Genomic DNA, 25,515 nt, shown 5'->3' on the forward strand with positions numbered 1-25,515 from the left:
TCCTAAAGGTCATCCATCGCAACAAACACGCCAGGATCTAGAGTGTGGTGGTCTGGCGCCCTCTAGCGTTGCAGAGGCAGCGCGACACCTGTCGTGCGCCTTTTGTCCCCAGCTTCTCCTCTATGGGAAGGTCATGAAAGGAGCAGATGACGCACAGCTGCGTCTGATGTCGGACAGCTCCGGTTTGAACCGCGCCTGGAGCAGCTGAGTGAGTTGTAGCGGGGCCGCGGCCGCACAAAGGGGCTATTGTTGTATGCATATGCCCCTCGGTGGAGTAGTTGCTCTTTAAAGCTGCTCCAATCGCTGCGCATAGCTCGAGCCACGGAGGGCGGGGTTTGGACACCCCCCCTCCCCCGTAGCTCACACGGTCCCATTGACGAGACGGTGAGGAACCGAGCGGCGGACTTCTAGGAGCTGCTGGCAGACCCGGGTGCGAGAGGGGTCGGAGGAGGCCCGGGTGTGAATCACGCGCGGCTCCGGGAGGTCACGGTGTGGACAGGTATGAGACCGGTGGCCCGTTACCGGGTGAAGGAGATGCTAAGACCTTGATTCACCAGACTACCCACAGGCCCGGCCCACTTCAGCCCCTCATGGATGGATCCCGCCGGAGCTGCGCTCATGGACTACAAAGCCAGTGTGCGTCCGCACCGATCCGGGAGCCCCTCCGCCCTCTCCTCCTGACACCGCCGCTCCACCCGGGCAGACCATGAGGGTGGCCGCTCGGTGAATCGGCCCCTTCTCTCGGGTTCGAGGTTTTCTACGTGTGTTTATTTATCTGAGATTCCTTTGTGTCAAAGGGCTGACCACAGCGTGCGCAGAGGGCGGCGGAGTGGCGACGCGGGGGCTCTGTGGTCGCGCGCATCTGCTGTCTTTGTGGCCGGGTCGAGATGGCAGGCGGCCGGCCGGAGGCGCAGGACCACCCGCCGGAGAACGGCTTCACCCCGCTGGAGCGTCCCGCGCCCCGGCTGCTGCAGCACATCGACGGTTGCGTGCTGCCGGCTCTGGGGGGGTTCGGGAAGCACCAGAAGCAGCTGGTGGTCCTGACCTGGATCCCGGCGTTGTTCATCGGCTGTAGCCAGTTCTCTGATTACTTCTTGCTGGCGCAGCCGCACGGCACGTGCGTACAACCTCTGGGCAACGACAGCAACTGGACTGGGTCGCCGCTGCAGCCGGAGTGGACCAGCGGAGCGGCCGCGCCGCAGCTCAAGGGCAACGGCACCGGGGAGGGGTTCGGCGACGGCAACGGCATGCTGTGTGCCTGCGAGGAGCGGAGGCTGGAGCTGCAGACGGGACTCACTCAGAATGTGGTTACCAAGGTAACAGATGGCTCAGCAGCATCATCAGCATCCCGCGTGCTCATCACATTCTGCAGAGTGCAGTCTGAGCTGGAGGAGAGGCATTCTGATGCCTGTACGTAAAACGATCGTTACAGAATAAAATGATATTTATAGTGTTAATGTTCCGGACTCGCCTGATAGTTAGGCGCCTAAAACGGAAGAGAAAACACCAGAAATAAAATAACAACTGCGTGCAAATTAAAGGTGCTAATGTTTTAGGGCATCTCTATTTAGCAACCTAAAACAACATATTTTCATTTATATTGGACCAGAAACATTTCAGCAAACTTTAATTAAAGTAACTGAAACATTTTAGTAAATAAACACAAGAAGATCCTGACACATGAATCACAGTAAATCTGCAGCCAAAGTAAACGAGCTTCTGTAAAAGCTTCCTGAACTGTTCTCAGATCAGTCTACTGGCCTTTAGCTCCAGGTCTGCAGATAAAGTAAAAGTTGTGGCGTTCTGCTGAGCAGCAGTGGTGCGTTCACTGACCCAGACCGGAGAACTATTGATTTCTGTTACCAGCTCGCAGGCTTACACACACACACACACACACACACACACACACACACACACACACACACACACACACACACACACACACACACACACACACACACACACACTAATATGACAGAATGCCTAGTTTCTAAGGGATTCATCTCCATATATTTTATTTATTTTTAGGTTTTTGGATCAAAAGCAGACTGACGCTCTCCTGTTTGTGTTCTAGTGGAACCTGGTGTGCGACTCGGCCTGGAAGGTCCACATAGCCAAGTTCTCCCTCCTCGTGGGCTCCATCTTTGGCTATCTAGTGATGGGCGTCATGGCCGACTGGTACGTCTTAATAAAATATGACCTTCAGCGTCACAGCTCGAGTTTTGCACCAAATTAAACGTTCTAATAACTACATTTTGAAATGAGGACAGAGTTTTTTACCGATGCTGCTGCTTTGATGGAAACTGGTTCTATTGTTGTTTCTGTCTCGATAACAACGATTCAAAAAGCTGCCGGATTTCTCTCTTAATTCGTGGATGGTTTGATTTTAATATTGGGTTTATACTTCATGTATTTTTTCAGAATAAAATGTTAAAAGTGATTAAATAAGCACGTTTAGCCCCACCGATCTGCTCAGGAATCTGAGCGTGGTTTACATGAAAACAGGATTTAGCTGACTCTTTTGTTGCCCACCCACAAATGAAACATTAACGTCTTTTATTTTATTTGCTGCTCTGAAACCCAAAACTGTTTGTGCAGAAATGTGAAGGAAAACTGGTTTGTTTGTCAAAACGACATTCAGGATAAATTCTCACCGTGCTCTGTTTACAGATGTTAAAGGAACATAAAACGGCTCTAAGCCTTTCCACTGTCGTCGAGTTTGCATCTCAAAGTTATTTTTAGATAAATTCCAGCTAGTCTCGACCTCTAGATGCTTTCTGCTCGTTCATGAATGCATGATGCAAAACTGACGAAGGAATAACGTCATAATCTGCATCTACAGAAAAGCTTCACACAGAAACGCCTCAGAACAGCTGGATTATTCTTGCAACAACGATCTGTGTTCAAATGATTTGCTGCAAAAAAAATTAATGCATGGAGGAAACCAGAAGATGCAAACAGTGAATAAAAGAAAACTCTGCAAGAATCACCTGTTCCCAAGTGTTCAGATTAATAATCTGCCCTTTCCTGCATAAACTACAGTATTTGGTTTGCATTGTGAGTTTTGTGATCAGATCATCCAGATTATTGTTAGAACCTGCTGATCAGAGGTGAAAATGCCTTTGCTCCAATGCTTTTAGCTTAAAACAACATTTCATGAAATGTTCCTGTTAATAGTAGGATGCTGAGGGATTATTTTCCAGATAATCTTATAATCTTAATCACTGGAAAAGACTCAGATTTGATCTGTTAGTGATAAAATATTAAATATTCAGTCAAATTAATCTTCATAAACTTGTCAGTTAACTGTTGGACCAAACGAGCAGATCCACACATCCTTGGATCTGCCTCATAATCCCTGGTAATCCACACAGGTTTTACTGGGAACCATTTGAAACGAGACAAGTCCAAGGCTTTCCCAGAAAACTGTAACTGTGAGGAGAAACGGGATCGTCACAGATTTGTTTTCTGCACACTGAAAACGACTCAACACCAAGAGCGAGCCTTCAGAGCCGTGGAGGTCCGGCACTTGGATGAATTAAGGTTTTAATTTAGAGGTCAGGTCTGCAGCCTGCAGGCCACCCCAGTTGCATCATGGGAAAAAAAGTTGCTTTGTTGTTTCAGGATCAACAATAGAAACCATGACCCGCTGACCCCGCTGTCGGAACCAGGAAGTTGACAGACTTTGAAGGAAATGATGCAGCAGAATGATGTCTGACTCCTCGTCCCTCTGTTGTTTCTAAGGTTTGGTCGACACCCCGTCCTGATCCTCTCGGTGCTTTTCATGCTGGTCTTCGGTCTGAGCGTCGCCTTCTCTGTAAATGTCACCATGTTCAGCACCTTGCGTTTCTTTGAGGGTTTCTGCTTGGCGGGCCTCGCTCTTTCCCTCTACGTACTCCGTAAGTAAGAGCTCTCATCTCCGCAGCCTGCTGCTCTCCTGCCGCTCCCTGCACCTCCTTGTCTGTCTTCTGTCTCTCAGATGTTTAGTTCGAACCTGCAGGAGGCACGGGGACTCCTCTCTGTTCTGTTTTAAATCTACGTTCTGTCCTGGTCTGGGGGTTTCAGGCCAACTCAGATTACTTCTGCTCCACATTTAGTCCTTTCCACCCCCCCACCCCCCACCCCGTCTCCCTCTTTTTCAGGCCACGGTCAGATTATGCATGAGGCTCAGGGCTCGGTCAGAGGGGTAGGGGTTTTCTCCTCCCTCCGCGGGGGTCGCTCACAACAAAACGAGACAAACCGAATCCCCAGACTTGTCAGCAGAGAGACTCTGAGATTAGGATTTAATCTGTGATGTAAACAGCAAAGGAGGCACGAGTAATGACACGTTTAGGTGTCAGAGGACAATAAAACATCACCTCCAACAAAGAAATGGAACCCATGTTTTCTTGTTATTTTATCTGTTGAATGAAGAAATGTTTCCTTTTTGCCTTTTAACTAACATCTGATGTTGAGATGTGGTTAGATTAGGATTAGATTGGATTAGGTTAGGTCAGTAACATAGTGGTCGTTAGTGACGCGACTTTTAGCTTCAAAGTTTAAAGAGTTTATGAAATGTTTGCCAACAATTTTCCAAGCTTCCCTCTTTTAGAGCTCATCTGTGGGATGTAGCTGATAGTGGTGCAGTTGGTAGCCCTGTTGCCTTGCAGCAAGGTTGCAGGTTCAAAGCCCAGCTAGAGCCTTTCTAAGTGTGAATGACTGATTGTGTTGTAAATCGCCTTGGGGGGTTCCAGGACTCTAAAAGGTGCTAAATCAAATACAAATAATCATTTACCATTAAATAAATACAGATATGTCTCTGACTAAAAATGCAATTATTCTATCATTAGTTCTTAAAATTATTCATTTTATTATAATAATAATAATTATTAATAATAATAATAATAATGATATTATTATTATCAATAAAATATTGATATTATTATTATTATTATTAATAATAACAATAACAATATTAATAATAATAATTATTAGTAGTATTATTATTAATACTACTACTACTAATAATGATATTATTGTTATTAATAATAATAATTAATAATATTAATAATAATAATGATGATGATGATGATATTATTATTATTATTAATAATAATTAATAATAATAAATAATATTATTATTGATATTATTATCAATAATATTAATCTTTTTATTGATATTGTTAATATTATTAATAATAACAATAATACATTAAAATATTATCATTAATATTAATATTGATAATAACAATAAAAATATCATTAATAAAAATAATAATAATAATAATAATATTACACCCTGACATAGCTCTTGTTGCCCCAATCAAAAAGCTTTCTTGGTGTGGAGGTCAAAGGGTTAACAGTTTAATATTAAAGGGTTTCTCTTCAAATCTGTAACATCTAAACACAAACTGAAAAACAAACCAAATCGTTCATCTGGAAAAATAAAAATGCAGAAACATGAAAGTAAATAATAAACGATGCTGCCGTCAACGAGAGTCCGGTCTTGCCAACTGAAACTATTTGCAATAGTATGCACCAGGACACCAGCCGTTCCACCTCCGCTCTGTAGGCAGACTCATCCCCGTCGGAGACGAGTCCGACGACGGCGGTGTCGTCTGCAAACTCGATGAGCTTGACAGACTCGCAGTTGGAGGTGCAGCTGTTGGTGTGTAGAGGGAGAAGAGCAGAGGGGAGAGAGCACAGAACACAAAAGCAGATGCTGAAGCACGAAGATGTCTGCTGAGTGGTAAACAACAAGGAGGCCGAGCTTTATAAATAAACATGCTGTGTTACACATGAACGTACAGGACTAATCTTGTTGCTGCACGGCTCCATCTGCATCATCATCGTCAGAAATATCCCCGCTGCTCTCAATTCAGCGATGCATTACTTTTGTTTCTAAATCTCTCTGGCTCTCCTCCTCTTCGTACCGTTTCATCACAGCTCGTTTTAGGTCTCGTTGTTCGGTTATCTCTCTGCAGCACATTCTGCACAAAACACTCCACCGAGGCAAATATCTGCTTATTGCACCATTTCTGCACACTTAGGTGCAACACTGCAATGATCTTTTAGGAGACAGAGCATCTTTTTTGCAAGTTGTATCTGATTTTCCAGGATCCTGCGATAACAGAAAGTGGCTAAATGTCCTATTTTTCCTCTAAAGAAGCCAAATGTCTGCACTTTCAGCCTTAAGCAATTACTCTCCTGCTGGTTTTTGCTCAACTGTTCCTATAAAGCTCAAAATGAACCCTGCTCAAGTCTGACAGAGTTTCTACAGAACTGTCTAATGACCTTCTAGTGGGTGCAAATCACAACAAACGAATGAAGCACAAGTAAAAAAAAAAACGACATATCTGGAAATCTTAAGTAAGTTCAGCACTTTAACACAAAGCAGCTCTTTGATGAGTCTTCTCGGGACAAAGATTCGTTGTGTTGTTGAGTGTGAATCATGGATGGAAGTCAAAGGCTCCACTGTGACTTTTTCTTCTGTCTTCCACAGAATGTTTCTGAACGAGCACAAACGGTTCTTGAAATAACGGTTTGTTTCACCGCGATGAAGAAGAGGAGCTGAATGCAGATAAACAAAATTGTTATGATTTAAAGAATCAGACTGAGGACAATTCAAGTTTATTTATAAAGCGCCAAATCACGACAAGAGTCGTCTCAGGGACCTTCACACAGTAAACATTCCAGTACAGGTCAGGTCATTAAGCCAATCAGTAAAAAAGTTTCCTACATAAGGAACCCAGCAGGTTGCATCGAGTCACTGACTAGTGTCAGAGTACAGCAATCCTCATACTAAGCAAGCATGTAGCGACAGTGGAGAGGAAAACTCCTGTTTAACAAGAGCCCCGTTGTTGTAAACTAGCGTTTAGCGATGGTGAGATCACGGAACAGAGCGGCGTGGTAAAAGCTCCCAAATGAAAAAAGTCATTTCTGAGTTTTAGACGCTGTTCTAGCTAAAAACTGGCCGTTTTGGGGTGATTTGAGCTAGATGTGCAGCTGAGAACAATTCCATGCTGTAGTTCTTTTTAAAACACAGAAACAGTTTTGTTTACCTGTTTTGTCGCTACGTTTCGCCGGCGGCTGCAGGCACGCATGAGACTGCATCGTCGGAGAGGGGAGAGCGGGCAGTAGAGGGCGACAGCGTCCTCTGCTGCCGGCGGATAAACGGAGAAGGAAGTGACGCGCCACCATCAGCGTCAGCCTGAAGAAGCCGGCAGCCGCCGGCGAAACGTAGCGACAAAACAGGTAAACAAAACTGTTTCTGTGTTTTAAAAAGAACGACAGCATGGAATTACCACGACACAGCAAGAACACACCTAAGAAGCTGAGAACAATGTTGGTGGATTTATAAAGTTTCATCAATAAAACAATGACTAAATATTTCCCCAGTGAGTCGTGGCGGATGGCTGCTTACGCCTGAGTCATGCTTCTCCGTCAGCTCCAAAAGGGAGGGACACACACGCACGGACGGACGGAGATAATTTCTCTCCGACTTCTCCGTCTCCTGGAGAGTGTAGCCAAGCAATTCCCCACCAGGACAGCAGAGGGCGTAGCGCTGTTCTGTGGTATCCTGTCATGTATCGGTGCAAGATGGTGTGTTTATATTGTGTTTTTTGTATCTAAGAGACTTTTTAACACGGACAGATTTGTCTCTCATCCTCCTCCACCTCTTCATGCGCTCGCCACATCTAAACCCACGTTTCCTGTCATTTCCGTCCACAAATAAAACGCTTGCTGCATCTTTTCCCTCCTCCAGTCACGGGAAATTAAAAGTTCATGTTTTTAGGGTTTTTTTGCGAGGTATTCTTCAAGCTGCTCCGTGTCTGCCGCTAGTTATCCTCGGCTCTCTTTATGTTTTTGAGGGTGCAATGGCGGCGGTGTAGACGACAGCGGTGCCCTGACCAATCACAAGCTTGCGTTCTCCGTCTCGACGGACGGATGTTTAGAAAAGAGAGCTCGACTCCGTCCGTCCTTGCGGAGCTCTCCGGCAGCCCCGCAAGGACGGATGATGGTGTTGCGTGTCTCCGCGCTGACGCAGACGGAGAAGCATGACTCAGGCTTTAGACTGAGCCAGGATCCTCTGGAGGTTTCTTACTGTTAAAAGGGAGTTTTCCTCTCCACAGTCACTGCATGTTTGCTTAGTATGAGGATTGCTGTAAAGACTCTGACACTAGTCAGTGACTCGATGCAACCTGCTGGGTTCCTTATATAGGAAACTTTTTACTGATTGGATTAATGACCTGACCTGTAGTGGAAGGTTTACTGTGTGAAGGTCCCTGAGACGACTCTTGTTGTGATTTGGCGCTTTATAAATAAACTTGACTTGAACTGAATTTCACGTTTTCCCTTTAATTTAAAAACTTGCAGTAAACAAATGATCTGAGGTCTGTTTTAAACCAATCAAGGGTTAATATTTTTGTCCTTCCAACTCCTGACAAATACAAAAGGTGTGTGTGTGTGTGTGTCGGAGTGTGTTATTGTGTGTGTTTTATGTGACCGAGAATGATGCGTCGTGCCGACTCAGCAGGATGATAATGCTGCGACCTTGTCGAGCCTCGAAAGCTTTTCCATCCCTCCCCCGTTTCTGAAGTTGTGCCAAGGTTGCTGCTGGGTTTTCTTGTTTTTAAATCCACAAAAATATAAATTTAAATACCTCAGGTCCTGAATGTTTAATCCTGTGGTGTTATTGTGACATAATCTGGTGATTCAGAATGTTTCAGCTGCTGTTTATCATCACAAACTCAGGCTGGTTTTACTCTGAACACCTGATGATGGAAAACCGATAGTTCCCTGCCTCAGGCCATGGGATCAGCAGTGTGTGTGTGTGTGTGTATGCACACGCACGTGTGTGCGCGTATGCACACGTGTCTGTGTCACTGTGTATGTGTGTGTGCGTGCGTGTGTGTTTATATGCACGCGTGTGTGTGTGCGTGTGTATATGCACGCGTGTGCATGCGTATGTGTGTGTGTATATGCCCGCGTGTGTGTATGTGTGTGCGCGCACGTGTGTGTGCATGTGCATGTGTGTGTGTGCATGTGTGTGTGTGTGCATGTGTGTGCGTGCGTATGTGTGTGTGTGTGCATGTGTGTGCATGCACGTGTGTGTGTGTGTGCATGTGTGTGCGTGCGTGTGTGTGTCAACAAGACATTCTGACCATTAGATCATCTGCTTTGTTCTGCGGAGCCTCAGAAACTTTCAGATGTAAAGTCAGAGGAGAAGCTGCCTGATGAAAGGAGCAGGAGGAGGAGGAGGAAAATGGGGGAGTAAGGGGAGTGGGGGATGGTGAGAGCCACTTCAGAGCCAAAAGGGTGTGTGTGTGTGTGTGTGTGTGTGGGGGGGGGGGGGGTCAGCACAAGAAGACGAGTTCTTCTCGCATTCAGACGGAGCTAAAGGTCCTTCATCAGAGGCTGTTTTTATTCTATCTTCCCATATTTTTAAGCTCGTTTTCCAAACCTAACAATCAGAATCTTCAGCATTCACCGACATGTAAACTGAAACGTGAAAATGTTTGTTTTAGACTTTTCTATCAAAGATTCCAAAAGAAAAAATCTCTGAAAACCTGATAGACGTCCTCATGTTGTTCAATCTGAACATTTAAACTGGATCAAGAGAAAGTCGTGTCCCTAAAGGAGATTTCAGCCGTTTTCATGTGTTTTTGTGTCAAACTCATAAATAACTAACGTCTCAGCTGATGTAGAACAGGCTGTTTGTAGAAATGGTTCACTTCCTGGCTTCATAAAGCAGCTAAAAAATAAATAATTATTTTATAAACCGTTTTACTGCCATCAAGAAAAGACTTATTGATAAAACCCCTTTAAGAGACAAAAATCACACAGAGTTTCAAAGTAAAACTACGGAGCTGAGAAAGCTAGCGTGTTGATAAAGCTAATTATTAATCACCTCACACTGGTGCATATTTCACTGCCCATTAAGGTAATATTATCTTTTTCTTGTATGCTCTGAACACACACACACACACACACACACACACACACACACACACACACACACACACACACAACTCCTGGGTTACCTGAGGGCATTTTAAGTTTGGTCGTGGCTGTACTCGACCTAGCGGTTAGCTCCTCAGTCCTGTCAGAAACAAACTCTAATTCTCTGCACGGAGGCTGATCAGGAATCTAAAACAGGTCAGACGTAGAAATTGACAGATATTGGTTTTGACATGTACCGCCCATTTTCATGGCCGACAGCTCACTTACTTTTAGGCAAAAATGTCGCTAAAAACATCCATTGATGCACAAAAATTCTGAAGCTGAATCCGTTTTTGCATTTAAAGAGCAAGTCGCCCCCTATCAGAGTCGTACTCCACTCCCACTTCCTGTTTGAAAAATGCAACAAATGCTGTTGCCTAGCAGACCGAGAGGGCGGAGCCGCTAACAAATACACACACAGGCTCACAACGACATTGTGACATCAGATGGTACCAGCTAACGTTCTAGGGTACTTCTTAGCCAATAGCGGTGGCAGATTTAAATTCAAATGCAGTGCAGAGTTTTTACCTGACAACGGCACAACTCTGACAGTTTTAGGCAGAAAATTAACATTTCTAGTAAAATGCACTAAAGTGCAAAACTATTGACGACACGTGTCTGCAGCACCATGAGACACGCGTTTATACAGTTTATCAGAAAAAAAAGTTCATTTGGAGGTGACTTGCTCTTTAATCAACTGTTAAATCTCAGTGTTAAAGTCAGACACCTAAATGAAAATACATTTAAATTTAATTCAGTAACAGCACCAGGTTGCCCGAGGATGCGCCTGACTTTAAATCGGCTTCACTAAGGACAAATATCGGCCGATACGATGTTTTAAAAATGGTAAATATCGGCCCGCTAAATCGGTCTACCCCTAGTAAGACGCACGTCAAAAAGGCCAAAATGTTCCTTGAAAAACTTGAAAGCCACCCCAGCCTGACACGAATCTTAATGAGGAAATAAATGAACATGGAAGCATTAAACGTGAGACTTTGGCTCGTCACCGAGTGAAAACATCCAGAGTTTCTGGCCGAGGACCGGGAGGTGGATGGCCAGGTGAGGGATTACAGGTCCGAGTTACTCGTGTCTCTTATTGTGTCAGCGAGGAAAACCGGCACAGAGATGAAAAGGTTTCCAGTAAAACCAGGAACATTTCAGGCTTCCTGACTCTTAACAGGAATTTTACGCCTTTTTAATCTTAATCACACGTCCTCCTCTTTACTGTCCCTCCTTCTGTTATTTCCCTGATGAATAGATGGACTTCTCACAGCGTCCTAGTGGGTAGAGTCATTTATATTCCACCCCCGCTCCCCCTACATTCCCAGCCTCCCTTCACTCCCCCTCCTCCTCCCATCTTTCTTATTTTCCAAAATAATAATCGACCATCCAGGTTACTGCTCCCTCACTCCGTATACACCAACAATGGTCACCTTCAAGAGGGCCAGAGCGTCTGGGCTGTACCATGTTACGGGTATAACAGGAGGGGGTGGGAACCCAGTAGGGGGTGAAAAGGGACACAGAGCAGCTGAATCCTCTAAAAATCCCCGGCTTGGAGGCTGAAGTTAAACTGGGATTATTCCGAGGGACTCTCAGCACAAACACACTTGTTAGAGCTGCCGCTGATTTACTCGTCTGTCTCAGCGCAGCGGCACAAAAATAAAACCTCGCCGTTTCCTTTTCAGGAATCGAGCTCTGCCTGCCAGGCTGGCGCTTCTCCATGACCATGGTGGCCAGCTTTCTCAAGGTGGGCGGGCAGCTCCTGATGCCAGCCGCGGCCGCTCTGTGCCGCTATTGGCCGAACGGGGATGACTGGCAGGTGCTGCAGATTGCCATCATCAGCCCTTTCGTTCTGATGCTTCCCTACGTCTGGTGAGTCCCGCCCACTGCAGGGGGTGTGGGGGGTGAGCCAGGCGATGGCTTGTACAGTACTCCTGACACAGTCCAAGCACTCAACGGACAAACAATGCTCTCTTTTCTTCTTGGTTTTTGTCTCTTTCTCGCTCTTGCAGCACATTCTGTTCTCATCTTTTGTCCGTTTCCTCGCCCCCCCCCCCCCCCCCCCCCAACCAGGATTTTTCAAGAGTCGCTACGCTGGTTGCTGGCCACCCAGCACTACAAGCGCTCCAAAGCCATGATGCTGCGCATCGCCAGGAAGAACCAGGTTGACATGACAACGGAACGCAGTGAAGTTCTGGCAGGTGAGCAAAGCTCCTGAAATCCTCACCTACAGTTTTATGTCACAGAAATACAAAAAACAGCTCAAGTTAAAGCAAGAGCCATCGACGCTCGAGGATTTCTCACCGAAAGGTCAATAAAGTCACACTTCCTCGAAACTGGATCGATCCACCCGTTACAGGACTTAAAAGCTTAAAGTGCAAAGTCTGTTTTAATCTACGATGATGGATTTAAAAACAACATCATGCGTAATCTGACAGGACTCCACTTGAGCTCAACGCTTACAATTCTGCAAAGATCTGCTAGCTGTGGCGGCCATCTTTCACTCAACTGAACAGAGACTTTCTTGAGTTTTCTATGTTTGGTAAAAATGAAAAACGGCTGCGATTAAAAGAGAGTTCTCAAAGCTCCCATCTTAGCCAGTAGAGTGAACACAGCAGCACTGATATCTAGAGCAGCTGCTGATCGTTGGTGCAGCAGCCCTGAAGGACGTCCCCATGTTGGTTACGTTCTCTCCTTCGCCTTCCTGCCTGGTGTGAGTACGTTTACATGCAGCCAATATCCGGGTTATGATCGGGTTAAGGTCGGGGTTTGGGTTTCTGAGTTGATCAGAATAACCCGTTTACAAGCATAAATAGAAAGAGTTACCGCTAACTTGCATAACCCGATTTAAATGCGGACGTTGGGGTAGCGTCAGGACGTATGGACTACGTCCAGACGCAATATGCGTCATTTCCGGTTCTTCTTGTTCCGGTATCCGTGAAAACAACAACATGTTTCCCAGTTCGGAAGAGATAGTGACCGCGTTTGTTTGCGCTTTAGTTTCCTCGTCACTCAAAGTGTGGTGCTGTGCCGCAACTCGCCACGTTGCTCCCAACTTGTTTACTTCCGGAGTTCTGGCGCATACAAGACGTCTCGCTACTCAAAAGACCAAGATTCCTTGTGAACAGAGCATGCGCAGAACACACGCTTTGATGGTGATATCCCGGTATGCGTTTACACGACCAAACATTCGGGTTAGAAAAGGGTTACCCCAGGTGTAGTAACCGGGTTTTTAAAAACCCGGTTATGAGCATATCCGGGTTTTTGGCGGTGTTTACATGGACCTGCGGATCCGGGTTATTGTGAATATTCGGGTTTTAAAAGGGTTACTGGCTGCATGTAAACGCACTGTTTTTACTGTTTAGCTCTTTGTGGCCAAGCAGGCTGGTGGGAAGCTGTAAGGTGATGAATCAGTCTGAAGCCTGCACTTTAGCTCCTCCATGCTAATAAAAGGTCCCTTAGCGGTCGGCCTCTCGCCGACTGACAGGAAAAGCTCAGGAGGTGTGTGTTTCGTGTTTCCTGCCAGAGCTGGAGCAGGAGCTGCACAGGAAGCCCCAGAGGACCTGCATTGTGAAGATGATGAGCACCAGAAACCTGTGGAAGAACATCGTGGTGCTGTGTGTCAACTCGTAGGTGGCTCGTCGAATTAACGACTGTTTCCTCGCTCGCCGTGTTCTCACCGTTTCTCGTGTGTTCAGGCTGACGGGGTACGGGATTCACCACTGCTTCGCCCGCAGCATGCTGGACCCAGAGGCCCAGCCCACGGCTTTGTGCCACGCCGACTATTACACCATGGCTGGCATCGCCTTGGCAACCTGTCTGGCTCTTTGTCCCGCCGTGGGGTTGATGGGTAGGCGTGGGGGGCTCCTCGCCTTCATGATCATAACGGCTCTGGCATCGCTGCTGCAGCTGGGACTACTCAACTGTGAGTAAACCTGGAGCTCCTGGATTCATGCGTGATGTTTGCATGTTCTCCACTCGGTTCTCTGGCCTCCTCACACGTCATACCATGCACGTCTGGGTAGTTAGTGACTGTCCCTATGTGTCCCCGTGATGGACTGGTGAGCTGTCCAGGTGTAACCCCACCTTTCACCTCCGGAAATAAAGTGAACGGGTGAAAAGAAAGCCAAACTAGCCCCCCAAAGAAGATTGTTTCTCTGGGTGACTTGATGCAATCTGCTGGGTTTTCTTAGATAAACAACTTTTAACCACCCGGGATTACCAACTGTTTACCCCTCCCACTTTCTAGTGATCCCTCCAGGATGCGTGATTTGGAATTCTAGGATGTCCAAGGAAGGTCCCGCCTTTCTCGCCTCTGATTGGCTGCAAACGCTCTCCCACGATTGGCTATTTCGTGTAAGAGGAAACGGTTTTCACGCACTGAGTGTTTTTAAGATTACAGCCAGATCTTGAGGAGTTTTTTGAAGAAAATGTGAACTCATGGCTATAATAAACATCCTTTCTTGTTTTGCAACACACTAGTTTCAGTGGAGGAGTTTAAGTATCTCGGGGTCTTGTTCACGAGTGAGGGTAGGAGGGATCGGGAGATCGACAGGCGGATTGGTTCGGCGTCTGCAGTGATGTGGACGCTGAGCCGATCTGTCGTGGTGTAGAGGGAGCTGAGCCAGAAAGCCAGGCTCTCGATTTACCGGTCGATCTACGTCCCAATCCTCACCTATGGTCATGAGCCTTGGGTAATGACCGAAAGAACGAGATCGCGGATACAAGCGGCCCAAATGAGTTTCCTCCGTAGGGTGGCCGGGCTCAGCCTTAGAGATAGGGTGAGGAGCTCGGACATTCGGGAGGGACTCGGAGTAGAACCGCTGCTCCTCCGGATCGAAAGGAGCCAGTTGAGGTGGTTTGGGCATCTGGTCAGGATGCCTCCTGGACGCCTCCCTGGGGAGGTGTTTCGGGCATGTCCTGCCGGCAGGAGGCCCCCGGGTCGACCCAGGACACGTTGGAGAGGTTACATCTCCAATCTGGTCCGGGAACGCCTTGGGGTCCTGCCGGAGGAGCTGGTGGAGGTGGCCGGGGAGAGGACGGTCTGGAGCTCCCTAGTTGGGATGCTGCCCCCGCGACCCGGACAAGTGGAGGAAGACGACGACGGTTAGTTTGTTTCTTTCATAAAAGAACCTGAAAAACATCAAATGTGAACTTGTAATAAATCTTGCTGCATTTTATCACTTTGTAGACTGCCTTTTTATCTGTTGCATCTATTGGGGTTATCTTATTACTTAACTATTATTAGGCTATCCTATGTTTTCACTTTAACAGTTTAAGGCTGTTTACTAGTTAGAGCCATCGGGTTAGAGCACATCTCTCGTCATCAGATTAAATGTATGTCATTTAATCGATAATTAAGTTAAAGCTGATTGATGTAGACCTATTTTTCACCAGTTTTCATTATTTTAGAAAAGAAACAGACCTGATGCACACAGCTGGGCAGAATCAGGCAGTTTTATTACATTTCACACCCAGGTAAGGCGTATATGTTTATCCTGTGTACTCTAATGCTTCAGAGCCAAGAGATGTGAAGTAAGTCCAACAGTTTGATAAATGCAACAAGAATATAAATTCACGTTTAAAGTTTTTCAGTTTTTTATTAACCATAAACCATAAAATGTTGCAAAACAGGACAGAACGGTTATTATAGCGCTAAGTTCACATTTTTATTTTTACAAAACTCCCCAAAACAGCTTTCTGCTGGTGGCAGAGGGAGTCTGCACTTAGCAAGGACAGTCGGTTTGCTGCTAAATGAAATAGCCAATCGTAGTAGAACCTTTCTAGCCAATTAGAGGTGAGAAAGGCGGGATCTTCCTCGGACATCCTAGAATTCCAAATCACGCCTCCAGGACGGAGGTGATTGAGCGGGGTTGGTGGTCTCCCCCCTGACGTCCATGTGGCAGGGGTGAGTTGGTGCTCACTTCTCAAAACACCTGGGAGGTTAATGAGTAGGCTGACTTGGAATGGTTGACTTGTGTTGTGATTGGCGCTACGTAAACAAAATGAAGAGAAAAGTTTGAACAGGGTGAATCCAGAGCATTTTTCTGAAAACAGTATTTGTTTTAATCTCGACAATTTTTTCTAGAAATATTATGTCGCACTGTTGCCTCGGAAGGAGGAGGTTGCAGGTTTGAATCCCATCTGCAGCCGTTTTGTGTGGATTTCTTCACTTACGTAGGTTTGGGGGTGTAACAGTAAATCTATCTGAATTAGAGATGTTTTAGCCCAGAACAGAGGTGTTCCTGGTTCCCACGCGAAGAGGAACCGTGCTGTACAGCAACACATGCAGTGGTGTCCAAATTCAGGGTCTGCATCCTTGGGAGGGTCTGGACTACCTGGTGCACGTAGGCACCGGGTCCCTCAGTGACTGGGAAGTCTGGCTGTGAAATTTAATAGCCTAGCCTTTAGATTTATTCTGTCATAGCTTCAACAACTGACCTGTCGCCCAGCAGCTGTGGTGATGCCAAACACAAGTTACAACCAAACTTTGCAGCAATACGAGACCCACCGTACGCGCTAGCTCTGTCCCAAGAGAGACCGGAGACACTGAAACTGCCCACAGATCTGTCTCCTCAGACAATGTGGACAAACAAAGATTTCTAGCAAAATGCATAAAGGTTGCATGAACACGAGCAAGGCTACGAGCTAGAACTCTTAAAGGCACAATGTGCAATAATTTTACTTGCTTATACCAAATGATAAGTATCCCTAGACAAACTTGTACGTTTTCACTAAAATTTGTCGCCAATGTCTGTTCTAAATAATCCTATTAGTGGTCCCTTGTTTATCGCCGGAGTGACATTCTGAAAATAACTCGCAATAGAAGAAATCCGCGAAGAAGTCAGGATCATTTGTAGCGTACACAGCTACTACTGGGGTCACACACACACACACACACAAAACCACACCAGAATGCCCGTTTGTCAGCCGTTTTAGTTCCAGCATGCGTGCATGGGCGAACAGTTCATTTGCACACTCACTCCAGCGTTTCAGGTTCTTGTGGTCTTGTTGAAGAGAGTCGCGTCTCCTCCTCCTGTCTATGAAGACGCAGGAGCGATGATTAATGCATTCCAGCCGCGGCAAGGTCAGCACAGGAGACCTGGGTCCCCCGCCTCTCCCCGACGACCAGCTTCCCAGCACCTTACTGAGGAATATGCGGTATAGAGAATTAGTGCGAGAGAACTGTAAAGCTTTGTAACTAAGGCCAAACGCCTGGAAATGCATCATCTTCCTGTCAGAACTGACAAAGCTCCTCAGATGAGAAGCGAAACGTCTTCAAGAAACCAAAGAAGTCCAGTTGCCTTCACTTGAACCCTTTTGGGAGTAAAGAAAACGTTGCAGCAGGCCTTGCAGGCTGTTCCTGAGTCACAAAAGACTCATTCTGCATTTCTGACCTACATCTGCATTCAGCCTCCTGTGGTAAACTACTGCGAGTTTCCCTGAAGGCTGCTTCTTTCTTATTTAGCTTTTTTAAGTCAGCACTGTTCTGCTCTTTGTGCTTACTAATGACTTCTTCCCTTTTTTCCCTTCGCTGGGACGCTCTCTGATGGGATCCAGTGATTGGGAAGTACAGCCTTCGCCACGACACAGGTAAAGCTGCAGTCTGCTGGGATAAATCAATAAAGGTATAAACCTTCAGTCAATCTGATTCTCACCCTTCTGTTGCTGAACAGTGTTGCGAGACACACTGAACAGGAAATTCTCCGTGGCCTTCTCCGTCATCGGCATGTTCTCGTCTCACGCCGTCAGCACGCTCAGCATCTTCTTTTGTGCTGAAATCACGCCGACGGTCATCAGGTGAGTCCGACGCTACGAGCACCTAAATTGCGTATTTAAAGCACAAGGAATCAAACCAGCGCTTTTATTTTTATTATAATTTGAATCCAGCTTTTCTCAAGTGGTGTAATATCACCATCTTGTGGTGGAGGTAGGAATTACACACCTCAGAGTCAGAAGAGTAAAAAAAAATCACTTCTAATAAGTCTTAAAAGACTTCCTTGAATTATGTTTATTTTGCCTTTAAAGGGTGAACACTATAGCCTGATAAAACATGACTCAAGCAGGGTATCTGCAGGTTTAAGGGAGCCAAATTTAAGACTTTTTAAGACCTTTTTAAAGGCCACTTGGACCAAATTTAAGCTATTTTTTTTTTTAATTAAATTTAAGCTATAATTTCCAGCTATTGCCTGGAACCGGTGCTAACCACGTCGCGAACGTGGGATTAGCCATCCAGTTACCATTAATGTTGCACTTCCCCATGGTGCAAACTCCCACTAGCGTGCTCATCTAAAAGTAGCCCCCTTTCACAACCAACTGAATGTGTACGGTTCCGCTTACGCCAACATCGTACACAAAAAAGGCTGAACACTAACTAGAAATTCACGAAAAATTTATAGAAATAAAATAATCTTGTTTATTGGGTCTTTGGTCATTTAAGACCTTTGGAAACTCTATTTAAGGATTATTTGTCATTTTTAAGGATTTTTAAGGCCTTAAATTTGGAAAAGCAAATTTAAGACTTTTTAAGGACCTGCAGATACCCTGTCAAGGCATTAAATATCTGATTAATAATGAGATAATCTAAATTAATCCGGATTTGCTTTATTGAAACAATTCTATACCCAGTTTCATTACGCATCGCCATGGTAACGGAGATGCTTTAGTACAGTAGTGAACACGTTCATGGCCTTTATTTCTGATATCTCTCAGCTGATTTTTAAAAATATTCCTGGTTGTGAGAAAGCTTCATTTTCCCACCTCAATGGTCTTTAAAAAGCAGCTGAAAACTCACCTGTTCAGGCTTTAGCGTGACCTTCATCATCATCATCACCCTCTCCTTATTCTGCTCTTTCTACTTATCACGCCTTTCCACGCGATCCACTGATTTCCCTTTCCTATGCATTTTCTCTCTCCCCTTCCTTCCATTATTATTATTTTTTATTACATTTTAAATTGTATTTTTCTCTCATTTTAAACATATTTTAAATCATTGAAATCTTTTTTATACTCCATCCATCCATTTTCTTCCGCTTATCCGGAGTCGGGTCACGGGGGCAGTAGCCTAAGTCGAGAGGCGCAGACTTACCTCTCCCCAGCCACTTGGGCCAGCTCTTCCTGGTGAACCCCAAGGCATTTCCTGGCCAGGTGAGACACCTAGTCCCTCCACTGTGTCCTGGGTCTACCTTCAGGCCTCCTCCCAGTTGGACGTGCATCCTGGCCAGATACTCGAGCCACCTTAACTGGCATCTCTCGATGTGGAGGAGCAGCGGGTCTACTCTGAGCCTCTGCTGGACAACTGAGCTTCTCACCCTATCTCTAAGGGAGAACCCAGACACCCTGCAGAGAAAATCTCATTTCAGCCGCTTTTATCTGTGATCTCGTTCTTTCGGTCACTACCCAAAGCTCATGACCATAGGTGAGGGTAGGAACATAGATCTACCGGTAATCGGGAGCTCTCTCTTCACCACGACAGACTGGTACAACGCCCGCATCACTGCAGATGCAGCACCAATCCGCCTATCGATCTCACGCTCCAGCTTTCCCTCACTCGTGAACAAGACCCCGAAAAACTCCTCCACTTGGGGCAGGACCTCATCCCTGACCCGGAGAAGGCATTCTACCCTTTTCCGAATCAAGACCATGGTCTTAGATTTAGAGGAGCTGGTTCTCATCCCAGCTGCTTCACACTCGGCTGCAAACCGCTCCAGCGAAAGCTGAAGATCACGTTCTGTTGAAGCCAACAGGACCACATCATCTGCAAAAAGCAGAGACCCAATCCTCAGGCCACCAAAACGGATGCCCTCCACACCTTGGCTGCACCTAGAAATCCTGTCCATAAAGGTTATGAACAGAATCGGTGACAAAGGGCAGCCTTGGCGGAGTCCAACTCTCACTGGGAACGAGCCCGACTTACTGCTGGCAATGCGGACCAAGCTCTGACACCGGTCATACAGGGACCTAACAGCCCGTATCAGAGGGCCTGGTACCCCATACTCCTTAAGTACCGCCCATAGGGTCTCCCGGGGGACGCGGTCAAACGCCTTCTCCAAATCCACTAAACACATGTAGACTGGTTGGGCAAACTCCCACGCACCCTCCAGGATCCCCCTAAGGGTATAGAGCTGGTCCAGTGTTGCACGGCGAGGATGAAAACCACATTGCTCCTCCTGAATCTGAGGTTCAACAATCCGACAGACCCTCCTCTCCAGAACCCCTGAATAGACCTTACCAGGAAGGCTCAGGAATGTGATCCCCCTGTAATTGGAACACACCCTGCGGTCCCTCTTTTTAAATAAGGGGACCACCACCCCGGTCTGCCAGTCCAGTGGGACTGCCCCCGATGTCCACGCAATACTGCAGAGCCGCGACAGCCAACACAGCCCCACAACATCCAGAGCCTTAAGGAACTCCGGGCGGATCTCATCCACCCCTGGAGCCTTGCCACCGAGGAGCTTTTTTTTTATTCTTCAATTTTTGTTTAGTTTTTTTTATCTTGAGAGGGGCTATACAAAAGATTATTTTCTTTCTTGTCTTTCATAACGAAGCCGTTTAGGAAAAAAATGTACAATTCCATATTGACTTAACGGCATTTAATGCAAATTTTTTCCATTTTTCAATCATTTTCTTAAGCCAGCATGTGCTAAAAGGACCCTTTACAGTACGCACCGAACCGAAAACGAGGAAACCAAGGCCGAAAGCCACAACGCCGAAATAAATGATTATGTCAACAATGAAAACCGCAGCTCTTATGGCTAAGATGTGTACCAACCTCACGAAACTCAAGCCAATACAATAAACCAGTTACGAAACTAATAAATATTTATTTAGCACTGACAACAACAATGCACAATACAAATTAAAGCTCAAAATAAAACGTTTCACTTGACCACACTCGTGTACAAAGTCACAATTTTGCGTTTAAGGAGCCACATAAACCCTCATAAACTATCACTTTACACCAGAAGATAGTGGAGACGTGTAACTTCAGTCTGAGCAACACTTTTGGGTGTTTAGTGTGAAAACGGTCCCGTCAGGAGACTCCTGCCTGAGGAGACGACGGGCGGAGCTCACAGCGGGTGAATATTCACATCAGAGAGGAGAAACGTACGATGCTGACTGGTCTGATGATTGTTGGCAAAGCTCTTTGTCTGGTGATGTCCGAGTCTGGTTCTGAAGAGTAATCTTCACCCTCTGATGAAGATATTCACTCGTCCAGAGAGGAAGAAAGGGACGCTGCAGCAGCAACAGTCTGTGTGCTCCATGAGACTAAACACGCTTCACACACATGATCCAAGAGAAAGGCATGTTCTCCATTGTTTTCAAAGCGGAGGGCGGCCTGACCAAACTGTGTTGGAGTGTGTTCATCGGACAAAACACCGATAGAAAACTCTCTCTCCTTTTGTAACTTCTGGACGAGATTCAAACATCCGCTGGCTTTCTACCTTCGACCTACCTCCTTGTTATTACGAGATATTAAACTTGCTGTTAAAGTTTAATTTATATCACCTTATAATGAGAAACATCTGTAACACTTTAGTTTAGGGAACACAAATTAACCATTAATTAGCTGCCAATTAATATGCATATTAGTGGACTACTAAGTCTGAACTAGTCATTATTAAGCACTTATTAAGAGCTTATTACCAATGCTGTAATTCTAATATTAACAGGCCACAAATTAAGAGTTTTATCAAAATAAGGCATTCATAATGGTTTGTTGCTGATTACCGCACATACTAATTAGCTCAAATCAATATTTGGCTTTTAAATAAGTAATTCAAGGGGAACATATTCTTGGTTAATTAATACTAAACTACTAGTAATTAGGTATTAACTAAATCTGACTTTAGAATGGGGAACATATTCTTGTTTACAAGTGGTTAATTGATTGTTGTTTAGGCTCTATTAACATGTGGAGTTTGGTGTTTATTTATGTAATACCAGAACAGAATATTTTTGGTTATTAACTATTCCCCTTGAATTACTTCTTTAAAGGCCACACATTGATTTGAGCTAATCAGTACCGTAAATCCTCTAATACAGGCCCGGGCCTGTATTTGACTCAAGCTCATCAAGCTCCTGGCCTTTATTGGAAGGAGGACCAGAATTAGAGGCAGGCCTCAATTTCTATTTGAGCAAAATGAACTAATGGTTCGCTGGAGTTTTTGACAATTAAAATTGCGCCCACGTTTTCAAAGTTAAACACATTTCTTTTAACAACGGTAGTTTCTGCTTCAGCCATCTCCCCCCTCCCCCTGCTTCAGTCCTCTCCCCCCTCCCCCTGCGCAGCGCCGCAAACTCACTGATGCGCCTGCAGCCTCTCGGAGTTCCTGCTGCTCTAAACATTAAAATAATAATTTCATTTTCTGTTCCTCACTTCTGATTACCTTCAATGGTGTCTGTTTGTTGCAACCACCAGGAACAAAAACTAACTTGTTTTTATTTGACTATTTTTCTGTCCTGTCTGTTTATTATCTTCCTGCATCTCCTCTCAATCCTAAAGAAAAACTGCTACCTGGGTTCATATATATTCACCTCATGAGTTACCTTTGAACTGCAGTTCTAAAAGATCTACCGACCGCAAAAACAACGGAGTGCGCGCTGCTCGCCGGCCACATCAGTTAGGTGCGTCACCGAGGACAAAACAGGTGGTGCGCCCCGATCCACAGCAGCGAAAAGCATCAGGCACAAATAAAAGACAGAAAACATAAAAGGAAATGAGCCGACATGAACGATCGCGTGTTAAATTAGTTTTTGAGGTGGCGACACCTGATTTGTTAATGTTACTGTGGCCGTGCTCAGGACGCAGATGTCTGGAGCGCGTCAACAATCAGAGCTTTGCATGTGCAAGCTGGTTAAGGTTAGGATGGGGGTGAGGAGAAGGTTAAATTGCAAGAGGGTAAAGGTCACAATTTGGTTAAATGTCCGTTTTACGGCGGGTGTCGGTACCGACGCTCTGGCACAGCGCGTTGCCTCCCGACGCGCAGGAGCTCGTCACCTGCTGACAGCAGGCTGCTGCATCTTGCCGGTCATTATCACGTGACAGCGACTAGTCGGTGACAGGCATAAAAAGTCACTATAGAGCGGTGAAGTTGACTAGTGACTAGTTCATACAACCCCTGCTACTGCTCCCCAGTGTTCTGCAGCATAATCAGCACGTTCTCTTTGAACTTGATATCAAATGGTTAAAGTTACCCTCGCGGTCTATCACTGGCAAATCAAAAGTGAGACGATGACACAACCGCCCCCATACGTGCTTGTTACCACATTCCACTCGGCCACAATAAAAAACCGGCCATTATTCACCTCCGCCGACACCGGCCAAAATAGGATACCCGGCAGTTAATTAAATACAGGCTAACATTAGAGGATTTACGGTATGTGCATTAATCAGCAACAAACCATTATGAATGGCTTATTTTGATAAAACTCCTAATTTATGGCCTGTTAATATTAGAATTACAGCATTGGTAATAAACACCTAATAATAGCTTAATAATGACTAATTCAGACTTACTAGTCCACTAATATGCATATTAACTGGCAGCAAATTAATGGTTAGTTTGTATTCCCTAAACTTAAGTGCTACCAAAACATTCATTTTTACGGGATCATTTTTTCCTGCAGTGGCGGTAATACGCTTCCGTACATTTTTAACAGCACATTGGGGAATAAAGGAGGTGACTCTAGAGTCTTCAGAGCATTTCAGTCATCTGTAAATGTTTGTTTCTGCACAGGGGCGGAGGTCTGGGTCTGGTCCTGGCTAGCGCCGGCTTCGGGATGCTCACCGCCCCCATCATGGAGCTCCACAACCAGAAGGGCTACTTCCTGCATCACGTGATCTTCGCCTGCTGCACGCTGCTGTGCATCATCTGCTTGCTGCTGCTGCCGGAGCCGCGGGGTCAGCCTCTGCCCGAGAGCTTGGCCGACGGAGAGACCTTTACCCGGAGGCCCCTGCTCCATCCGGGAGAACAGCACCTCCTTCTGGCCAAATGTGACAGGGACTACTCACGAGTCCACGACACACCGTTACACCTCACTGCCACAGGGGGCGCCACGGTCGCTGTGGCCACCGCTCTGGCAGCAGTGCCTGCCTCCTACGCCCTAGCAACAGGTGGCGAGGTGATTGGAAATCACGCCATGGCCAACGGGGTATGAGCGTCTCAGCAACGGTCTGTGCAAATAACTGCTGATTAACCACAGAATGCAGCTTTTGAACAAATCTTTGAAGGGAATAAAAGATGAACTCTAGTGAGGACGGAGATGATGACAATGATAGAAAATTTGCATTGTTTGTGGTGACAATGATTCGTTCAGGAGTTATCCCAAAAATATTGTATGAACCAAGTCGATGTGCAGGACTTGGTGACGTCCTCGTGCTCGGTCGAGTGTTTCAGAGGAAAACAGTTTCTGACGTGATTTCACTGCATCTTATAAGTTCGTTTGCACTAATTATGAAAGACACAATCAAGTGTTTGTGAATTTCGGCCAACGCGGCTCATCCAGCACAAATACTTTCTTGCATGAAAGGGCAAAAAAAAAGTTTTATTTTTCTCCCTCGTTTGTGGTTTCTGAGAAAAGTCCGATGTGGCACTTTATCCTGGGAGACGAGGTCGGCGTAGACGCTGACTTTAGGCAGGCGCCGTTATATGATGGTTGTGTGTGAAGAACAACCGGAGACCACGGCAGACCGTAGCCTTCACAGAACAAACCATAAACAAGCCTGAGAGCGGAATGGACATTTGGACGTGATGTCTTATGATGCGCCTCAGCATCCTGGTGGCTTTATCGTGATGGTTCTGAGAAGACCCAATGAAGATGAAGAGATCCAGTAGTTATTTTGTATCGCCGCCGAAGGGCAATTTTGTCGCTTCAGTTTCCGTCTTGTTGAGCAAATATTTTCACTCCGGTTCTCACCGCTCGTCCTCTTCTGTGGCGTTTCCGAGCCACTCAGATGAAATACAAGAATTAGGTTTCATTTCTGAGTTTTAACTGACTTAAAACTCCAGAAAAGTCAGAATAGTTCAGATGCAGGTCACGTTTGCGCCTAATCGTCGTTATTAAAACCTAATCTAAAGGACTGAGTCACCCATGGCCGTGCGCCAAAGCTGGCTTAGCTTTTGATTTCACTCCATCCATCCACCCATTTTCAGCTGCTTATCCAGACTTCCCTCTCCCCAGTCACTTGGACCAGCTCTTCCGGGGGAATCCCAAGGTGTTCCCTGGCCAGCCGAGAGACATAGGGTGTTTCTCAATGTGAAGGCGCCTTGCCTTGTGAGGCGATGTCTTTAAATAAGTTGACTTACTTTTAAACTTGAAAATTGTCCCCGAAGTAGCTGCCGGCTTCTGTTTCACCGTCTTTTTGACAATACCGCGGTGTATAGTGGGTAATTTTTGACCAAGGCTAGGCTATAAGACACCTCCAGTGTATCCTTGCTCAGCTAGCTAAACGGCTAACAAACGGAGAACACACACCTCGGTAGAACATGAACACTGGAACACGTCATGGCGGCTCCCGATGACGTATCTCCT

General features: G+C 45.9%; 1 protein-coding gene across 2 annotated transcripts; it reads left to right on the top strand.

Annotated features, from left to right (window-relative positions):
• The first annotated feature begins 675 nt into the window (after window positions 1-675).
• LOC107393056 (solute carrier family 22 member 23) lies at window positions 676-24,236 on the top strand. 2 transcript variants are annotated; one of them, XM_015971199.3, is made up of 10 exons: window positions 676-1,316; window positions 2,075-2,178; window positions 3,745-3,899; window positions 11,667-11,853; window positions 12,055-12,182; window positions 13,508-13,610; window positions 13,680-13,906; window positions 17,542-17,574; window positions 17,658-17,781; window positions 23,721-24,236. In XM_015971199.3, the coding sequence occupies exons 1-10, from the start codon at window positions 888-890 to the stop codon at window positions 24,139-24,141; spliced, it is 1,911 nt and encodes a 636-aa protein (XP_015826685.3). In that variant the 5' UTR covers window positions 676-887; the 3' UTR covers window positions 24,142-24,236. The 2 variants fall into 2 exon arrangements, with proteins under 2 accessions (XP_015826685.3, XP_015826687.3); XM_015971201.3 differs by having other exon boundaries at window positions 1,210-1,410.
• Window positions 24,237-25,515: the final 1,279 nt, after the last annotated feature.

This window comes from Nothobranchius furzeri, chromosome 8 (assembly GCF_043380555.1).
Source record: "Nothobranchius furzeri strain GRZ-AD chromosome 8, NfurGRZ-RIMD1, whole genome shotgun sequence".
Lineage (NCBI taxonomy): Eukaryota > Metazoa > Chordata > Actinopteri > Cyprinodontiformes > Nothobranchiidae > Nothobranchius > Nothobranchius furzeri.

Coding starts and splice junctions, on each gene's coding strand:
- LOC107393056 (XM_015971199.3), top strand. CDS start 888: ATGGCAGGCGGCCGGCCGGAGGCGCAGGACCACCCGCCGGAGAACGGC. Junction 12,183..13,507: donor ACGCAGTGAAGTTCTGGCAG/GTGAGCAAAGCT, acceptor GTTTCCTGCCAG/AGCTGGAGCAGGAGCTGCAC. Junction 17,782..23,720: donor ATCACGCCGACGGTCATCAG/GTGAGTCCGACG, acceptor GTTTCTGCACAG/GGGCGGAGGTCTGGGTCTGG.